This window comes from Eriocheir sinensis, chromosome 28 (assembly GCF_024679095.1).
Source record: "Eriocheir sinensis breed Jianghai 21 chromosome 28, ASM2467909v1, whole genome shotgun sequence".
Lineage (NCBI taxonomy): Eukaryota > Metazoa > Arthropoda > Malacostraca > Decapoda > Varunidae > Eriocheir > Eriocheir sinensis.
Window position 1 is genome coordinate 16,579,360 of NC_066536.1, and position 8,685 is coordinate 16,588,044.

General features: G+C 47.6%; 1 protein-coding gene across 4 annotated transcripts in view; it reads left to right on the forward strand.

Annotated features, from left to right (window-relative positions):
• The window catches only part of LOC127004636 (cell adhesion molecule DSCAM-like), a 53,969-nt gene extending 46,569 nt beyond the window's left edge, over positions 1 to 7,400 (forward strand). For 3 of the 4 annotated variants that reach the window (XM_050872683.1, XM_050872686.1, XM_050872684.1), the window contains exons 5-7: positions 1,763 to 1,897; positions 3,770 to 3,955; positions 6,366 to 7,400. In XM_050872683.1, the coding sequence (XP_050728640.1) occupies positions 1,763 to 1,897; positions 3,770 to 3,955; positions 6,366 to 6,577 (533 nt within the window). In that variant the 3' untranslated portion in view covers positions 6,578 to 7,400. The remainder of the gene's footprint in view (positions 1 to 1,762; positions 1,898 to 3,769; positions 3,956 to 6,365) is intronic. The other variant, XM_050872685.1, reaches the window with a different exon arrangement.
• Positions 7,401 to 8,685: the final 1,285 nt, after the last annotated feature.

Sequence of the window (8,685 nt, forward strand, 5' to 3'; positions counted from 1 at the left end):
AAAAAATAAAATAAACATATTAAGAATCAGTTCCTGGTTACGGAGATAGATAGATAGATAGATAGATAGATAGTGTGTGTGTGTGTGTGTGTGTGTGTGTGTGTGTGTGTGTGTGTGTGTGTGTGTGTGTGTGTGTGTGTGTGTGTGTGTGTGTATAGGGGACACAACTGTTTCTTGTCTGGCGTCTCTCCAAGCCTTTTATTTTTACTGTTATTTTCAAGTCGATTCCCAATAAGAAATTCCCTCCTTTTTTTCCATCTTTTTCTCTGTTTCCAGTTTACGAGTTATCTCATATTCGTTGCATATCTCTCTCCCTCTCCCTCTCCCTCTCTCTCTCTCTCTCTCTCAAGCAGTCCTTCCCCACACCTAGTCCGTGTTCACCTTCCATTACACAGCAGTCACGCCTCGGTCCCGATCCTACACTGTCCCCTCACACCCTTCTGCGTCCTTTCCTTCCTGCCTACCTTCCTGCCTTCCCTATTCACTGTCCCCTCGCTGCGGCCGCCCCTCACACCTCCTTCCTTCCTGCCGTATGCCTCCGCTTCGACCCTACACTGTCCCCTCGCTGCGGCCGTCCCCGACACCTCCCTCCTGCGACCCTTCCTTCCTACCTTCCTTTTCCGCTTCCTGACCTCGCTTTTACTACCACCACCATCTTCTTCCTCCTTCATGATCCTTTGCTAACGGTGTCTGGTTCTCTTCCTCTTTTTCCTTCCTTCTTCTCCAGGATCTTCTTTTCTTCATGTTTTTTCTTTATTTTTTTTTCTCTCTCTCTCATCATTCACCTGTTTCTTGATCATCTCTTGTCTCACACACACACACACACACACACACACACACACACACACACACACACACACACACACACACACACACACACACACACTTTAACATAGATTTCTGGCACGACTTCCTTCCCTTCTAGTAACCTTTCTTGCCCACGTCCCCATTTCCGACTGTCTTCTCCTCCTCCTCCTCTTCCTCCTCCTCCTCCTCTTCCTCTTCCTCCTCCTCCTACGCCTATACCTCGATTTCCTTCCTTGTCTTGCTTATTCCATCTCCTCTATTACCGTCTCCAGCTGTATCTCAATCTCCGGTGCTTCTCCTCCACCTCCTTCACCTCCTCTTCAATCTCAGTATATTTCACGTTCTCTGTCTTCATTTTCCTCCTCCTCCTCCTCCTCCTCCTCCTCCTCCTCCTCCTCCTCCTCCTCCTCCTCTTCTTCCATTTTTTTCCCCTGCTCCTCCTCCGCCGCCGCCACCATCCTCGTTCAATCTCATTCTTCTCTTCTATAATATAATCTAGGCTACAAACACACACACACACACACACACACACACACACACACACACACACACACACACACACACACACATTCTCTCTCCCTCCTGCACTCTTTCATAATACCCACCCTCTGAGATATTACGATAAAGCAGATGAAACATGAACCACAAAATACAAAAGACAAAGAAATTAAAGCACACTAAAAAGTACCAATCGCTAAATATTGAAATCCATAGAAAATAACACAATAAAACGACAATACAAAACACACAGATAGATAGACAGATAGATAGTTTATTGACCACACTCTATAAAATTTAAAATACTTATACTAAAAGTTCCATACCATACATTTAAACCATTAACCCCTATTCTTCACATCCCACCTCGTCACGCCAAATAGTACCCTACCCCCTTCCCCCCGTCACGCTAAACAGCACCCCTTCACCCCCTCACACACACATCCCTCTTCCGCAGTGCCCCAGGCGACCATCGTGGGCTCCAACGATGTGTTCATGAAGGCCGGGAGTGACCTCAACGTGACCTGCACCATCACGGGAGCCACCGAGCAGGCCGCGCCCGTCACGTGGTACCACACCAACCCCACCACCCGTGAGTAGGGGGGTAGGGGAGGGGAAGGGAGGAGGGGGAGGCTGTAGTTGTAATAGTGGAAGTGGTGGTAACAGTAGTAGTAGTAGTAGTAGTAGTAGTAGTAGTAGTAGTAGGCGTAATAGTAGACGGAGGAGGAGAAGGAGGAGGAAGAGGTGGAAACAAGGGATGGAGAGAAAAGAGATCGGAGGAAGAGAACGATTGGAAAGAAGGAGATCGAAGGATAGGAAAGGAAAAGTGAAGAGGAGAGAGGGAGAGAGGGAGAGAGGGAGAGGGATAGAAAGATAAAGATAGGAGGGATGGAAGGAAGCGATGGAAAGAGATTGGAGGAGTAGAAGTGGTAAGTAGTAATAGTATTAGTGGGAGGAGGAGGAGAATGAGAGAGAGAGAGAGAGAGAGAGAGAGAGAGAGAGAGAGAGAGAGAGAGAGAGAGAGAGAGAGAGAGAGAGAGAGAGAGAGAGAGAGAGAGAGAGAGAGAGAGAGAGAGAGAGAGAGAGAGAGAGAGAGAGAGAGAATCACAGAGGGACCAAAGACCATAAAAATAGAGTTAGCGCACAAGTTTTGATATCTCACCTCCCATAACCTTGACCCGTCCCTCCCTCCCTCCCTCCCTTACCCTCTCTTCTCTCCTTACCTTACACTTTCCTCCCTTAATCTCGTGCCATCCTTTCCTTTTCCTCCCTCTTTGCCTTATTTCACTTAACTCATCTGCCCCTCCCTCTCTTTCTCCCTTCCTTCCTTACCTTACACTCCTCTCCCTTACCCTCATGTCGACCTCCCTTATAACCTTCTATGCCTCCTCCTCCCTTCCCCCACTCATGTTCCCTTACCTTAACTTCCCTCGCTTACCCTTCTGTCAACCCCTCCTCTCTCTCTCTCTCTCTCCCTCTGTGCCTCGTTCTCCCTCTCTCCTCCCTTAAAATCACCTCGTATAGCTCTGATGCCTCCCTCTCCTCTTGCCATCCTCCCTCGCCTCCATTCGTGTCATCCTGCCAGGCCCCTCCTTGTTTCCTTCCCTTCATGGAGTTCTGTTCCTCTTTCCTTTCCCTTTCCCTACTTCTGGTCTCCCTATTTCACCTCTCTCTCTCTCTCATAACCATAGGCCTACCTTCGTGCCACCCTTGCCTTTCCCTTCACGTCACCCTTCCATTATTCAGTTTCAACTTCTCTCCATCTTCTCTGCATCCCTCGTTCCCCCTCCCTCTCACCCCTGTCTCCGTTCTCCTACTCACATTTCCTATTGCTGCTTGTCGTTTTCCTTCACTCAAACCCATTTCTCGTCTTCATCGGTCTTTGAGTATTCAGGGGTTCTCTTACATCTTATATTTATACCTTCTCGAGATATCTTCCTCCTTTTATTCTTTTCTCTTATCTCAACATGTTCTGTATTCTTTATTGATTCTTCCCACCCCTCCTCTGACCGCTTCCTCCGTATATCTTCTTCCTTTATCTTCTTGTCAACACTCATGCAGTATTTGGCTTTAAGTTTCGCTGCATATTCTTTCACTTTTTCTTTCCCTGTCTCACCCTCGCCTACTGTCTTATTGTTGTATTTTCCGTCAGCTTTTCCCTCCCCGTCGGTTCTCCCCTCCCTAGCTCACTCCTGCCTCCCCTTCTTCCTCTGCATCTTCCCCCAGTCCTTCCCTCTCCATCTCAACTCCACCTCTTCTTCTTCCCCTGCATGTTCTTTCACTCCTTCCCTCCCTGTCTAAATCCCCCTCCCATCCATCAATGGTATCTCCTATCTTTTCTTTCCTTCCTGTCTAACTTCTGCCCTCCCCTCCTGTTACATATCCCAGTCCTTCCTACCCCTTTCTGCTGCCTCTCCTGCCCGTTCTTCCCTCCCCGTCTCATCCCCTTCCCATCTCTTCCCAGGCAGCAGCAACAACGTGGTGCAGGAGCTCAACTCGGGGAACAGAGGCGGCGTGCAGCTGGTGACGGACAGGCGGGCGGGCGTCAGCTGGCTCCTGGTCACCCACGCCACCTGGAGGGACGCTGGGAACTACACGTGTGCCCCCGACCACGCCGTCCCCGCCTCTGTAGTGGTGCACGTGCTAGACGGTGGGTACTGAGGGGGGGAGGGGGGAGGGAGGGGGGTAAATATATATTGCGTGTGTTTATTTTTTTATTCAGAGTTGATAAAAGGACGTCCGCGGTGATTGTTTTTAGTGGCAGTTAATACGTGTGTGTGTGTGTGTGTGTGTGTGTGTGTGTGTGTGTGTGTGTGTGTGTGTGTGTGTGTTGATTTCTCTATATCACGATCAAACAATAACAAAAGGGTACATACTAGAAAGAAAGACACACACACACACACACACACACACACACACACACACATACACACACACATACACACACACAAACCGAATCGACAATCTGCAGTAAGTGCCGCCTACCTCCACTCCGAGAAGAGAACCTCATATCGTGTCTCTCCTCCTTCCCTCCGTCCCTCCCTCTCCCCCCATTACACTGTCCCTCCCGCCCTCCACCATCTCCCTTCCCGCCCTCCTTCCCTCCAGCATTCCCCTTCCCGCCCGTCCAAGCCTGCAGTTTCCTTTCCTCTCTCTATCGTTCTGTCTACCTCCCTTCCTTCACTATTCCTCCCCCTTTCGTCTAAATCTAAATCCCTTCTTTCCTTCCGTCACCATTCTCCTTCCCCAACCATTCCTGCAAGCCCTTTTTTTCCTATTTCTCCCCCTTACTCTCTCCCTCCTCTCCCTTCCCTTTCTTCCTAATCCTGCTGTCTTCTTTCCTCTTTCTTCCCCTTTCCGCCTCCTTCCCTCCCCTCACCTTTCGTCTCTCCCTCCAATCCTAATATCTTTTTCTCTTCCACTATTTCTTCCTTTCTCCTCTCCCCTTCTCCCCAATCCCGCAGTCTCCTTCTCTTCCTCCCCTTCTGTCTCTCTCCCATCACGTCCCTTTCAACGATCTTTACTTCCCAATGCAGCAGTCTTTTCTTCCTTCCCTTCTGTTCCATTTAATCCTCCTCCTTCATCCTTCCTTCCCCAGTCGGTCCTTCATATGTCTTTCAATCCTCCCTCCTGCCCTCTCCTCTCTCCTCTCGTCCCATCTTTTTCAATCCTTGTGACATCCCCAATCCTTTACCCGATTTTCCTTTCTTCTGTTCACTTTTCTTTTCTTTTTATTTCCCCGTTATTGTTATCTACTCTTTACTTTTCTATTTATTTTATTCTTCTGTCTCTTATTCATGACTCGTATTCGGTTTAGTGTTCTCTTTCTTCCACTTCTCGTCCTGACCCAGTCTCGTCTCCTTTCTTTACTTCTCTCCTGAGCCTCCCATTTATTCTTCAGTTTATTCTATTTATTACTTATTTTATTATGTATATTCTTATCAATTCCACATCTATCTATCTATCTATCTTGTTATACCCCGGCGGCCACGAGGGCGTCACACCAGGGCCTGTACACGAGGGCCTGGGTGCGCGGGGTACTGCAAAAGCTGCTCCACAACGGCCCATATCAAGACAAATCGCCCCCCTGGGGTGAAGACGGACCCTTGTGGAAAGATAGGGAGAAAAGTTTTCTCCTCAGATTTTTAAAAACCTAAGAAGCAGCGAGCGAGGGTTTGTAAAATAAGACACTTTTTCCAACACATTCTCCTGCACACTAGGGCTGCTGTGGTGGCGCGGGGGCCGCCGCCGCCGGCGCCGCCACTGCTTGGCCATGGAAACTTCTTGTTCTAAAAGTTGGCTCATTCGTGTCCAATAAAGAACACATTAAAAATGTTTCAGCCAAATCAACACAGTTGATGTCCCACATTTCTTTGCTGCCCTTAAAAAGTGAGTCCCGCGATCTGCATCACACCGCCAGCGGCTACAGGGCCGGGCAGCCTGCCAGGGCCAGCGTGGGGACGGCCTGAGGCTCTCGGTGACCGATACTAATGGGAAGGACACACAGGAGCGAGCAGTGATGGACTTGGGGTAAGGTGGCAGATTCATTGCAGCACGTGCTGACTAGTCAGCACCTCACATAGTGGGGACAGACAAACAGTGAGCACAGACCCCGATGAGGAGGGCCACAGATCTCCGATGCGGGTAGGTTATGGCAGCGGCTCTGCATGACGCGTGGCGCGCAGGTGCCGGCCGGCGCGGGGCAGGTCGCCGCCACGAGGGGATGTACGAAGAGGAGAGTTGAAAACGTAAATCCGCACAGCACAGCGATGACACACAACACAGGTGTACTTTATATGCAAGGGATAGACTGCCTGACTATCGATCAATCATTCTCTCTGAGCTTGTCTGTATCTGTTTGCCTGTATCTATTTAACTATGCCTAGGCACCTATCTATATATCCGACAATTAATCGGTATCCTCAACTTTGTGTGCGTGAGTGAGTGTGTGTGCGTGTGTGTGTGTGTGTGTGTGTGTTTGTGTGTGTCCATCCCTCTATCTCCTGATGACTCCCAGCAATAGACTGAAAACTTATCCGTCTCCTGATCTTCCCCGACAGAAGAATCCCCCGCAGCCATGCAGCCACACCTCCAGGCGGGCAGCTCGGCGTCCCCCTCGCCTGCAGCCTCATCAGCGCCTCCCTCGTCTTCCTCGCCCCTGCTGCACGCCCTCACCTTTACCTTAGCGTGCTTATTAGGGCTCCATCTGGGGACTATGCACACTCAAAGGGGGTTCGATTCTATAACTCCTGGCGATCTAGTGGTCCTCTGAGACTCCACAGCACGGACATAAAGGTTCCGATGCTTTTACGTGTATTCGCTGTACGTTTGTGGATGGCGTTGATGGTGATGTACAGTGGTGTGTAAATGGTGCTCGCGGGACACCACCGGACGGACGTTGTGTGTGTGGTGCACGAGGCAGTGAATGAAGAATAACAACAACGAGAACAGTAATGGTGTTGGTGGGAGTGTGTGCTGAAGATGTGGATGGTGTTGAAACCTGGAGATTCCGGGAGTTGTTCATGGTGATATCGGTGGTAAGTTTGGTGTACTGGAAATGTGTGATAACGATAAGATCTTGAATACAGCTTACTGGCAGTGGTGAGCGTTAGTGTGATGATGATATTTGGTGATGGTTGTGCTCGGTTTAGTGAAGATGGCGTCAAGAAGAATGGTGAAGATGACAAGACCAACAAGCACAACGATGACGAAAAATTTGCTGGCTGTTGGTGATGGTGACGTTGATGGTGACCGGAAAGGAAAACAAAATAATGGTGAAACTGATGATGGTAGTGATGGTGATGATGGTAATGGCAATGATGGCAGAAAACGATGATATACGATGTGAAGGTGATAATAATAATGATGACGTGGATGATATGAAGCTTGAAAACGATGCTTATGATAACGAGAATGGAAACTAAAACACAAATTCACAAACAAACAAGGAGTGAAAAAAAAAGGAAAGCGAAAACAAACACAACCACACCAAAAAATGCTTACCAATTGAACAAAGCGAGAGAAACAGAAAACAAAAACAAATAACAAAGACAAACACTCGTGCTGAAAATAAACAAACAGACCAGCAAACAAAACAAACAAACACACGCTCATCCACTGACTATACGTGCATATATATTTTTTGTTAATCAGTATACTACGTACCACTACCATTCCTATACGCATATCCCCGCACATAACACACTCGGTATTGTTTCCCCCTCGGCTGATTGTGTGTCCCCAGCGTGGGCCGGCAGCCTCGTCCAAAGTGGTGCTACATACGCTGCCCGACATGTAACGTTCTGTTGGGGCCCGGCGAGCGGAAGGGAAAGCCTGGACACGGGACGACAGTGAACGGGAAAACATGTACGGAAAAGGGAAAGAGGAGAATATAGCGATGAAAAGGAGAAAACAGCAATGAGGAAGGTGACTGTTCATGTACTAGACAATATTTATGTTATATTGTTGCTACGTCTGAGAGACCTTGTACAGCAGTGAACGGGAAAACATGTACGGAAAAGGAAAGAGGAGAATGTAGGAATGAGGAAAGCGCCCTATTCATGTACTACTCTTTTTATCATGCTGTTGGTAAGTTTGAAACACCTTGTACAACGGTGAATGGGAAAATATGTGCAGAAAGAGACAGAGGAGAAAGGAACACTACGAAAATCACCCTATTAATGCACTAGACTGTTTTTATTATTACTACGCTATTGCTGCTACGTCCGAAATACTTGTACGAGAGTCGGTAAATAAAATAATGATAATAAAGTGATAAATATGATGATAATAATGATAGTAATAATAATATGAAAAACCCTAACTCCAGATCCATAAATAAAGTCGAAATGTATTATAATTCGCAAGGGAAAGAAAAGAAAAGGCCACTAAGGAAAGAATAGCTGTGAATTTATGTTTATAATTTCCTGCGGGACTTGAAATAAAGAAAAAAAAAACAAGGTAGAGCCAAAACACTGAACTGCCCGCGTGTGTGTGTGTGTGTGTGTGTGTGTGTGTGTGTGTGTGTGTGTGTGTGTGTGTGTGTGTGTGTGTGTGTGTGTGTGTGTGTGTGTGTGTGTGTGTGTGTGTGTTTGCTTGTTTAATTGTGTTTGTTTACTTGTTTCCTCGTGCGTGTGTGTGTATTGGGGGGGGGGGGGGGGAGGTCTCTGTCTTCGGAATAAAATAAAAAAGTAAAATGAAAGGAAAAAATAAGAAAAGGACAAGGAGAAGAAAATAATGTGTGTTTGTTTGTTTGTTTGTTGGTCAGTGTTTTTGGTTTTTCCTTAACACATTCCTTCCTCCTCCTTCTTTATCTTTCTTTATTCTCCCTTTTTATCTCTTATCTTTCCTCTCCACTTTTTTATCGAGGCGTCCCAGATA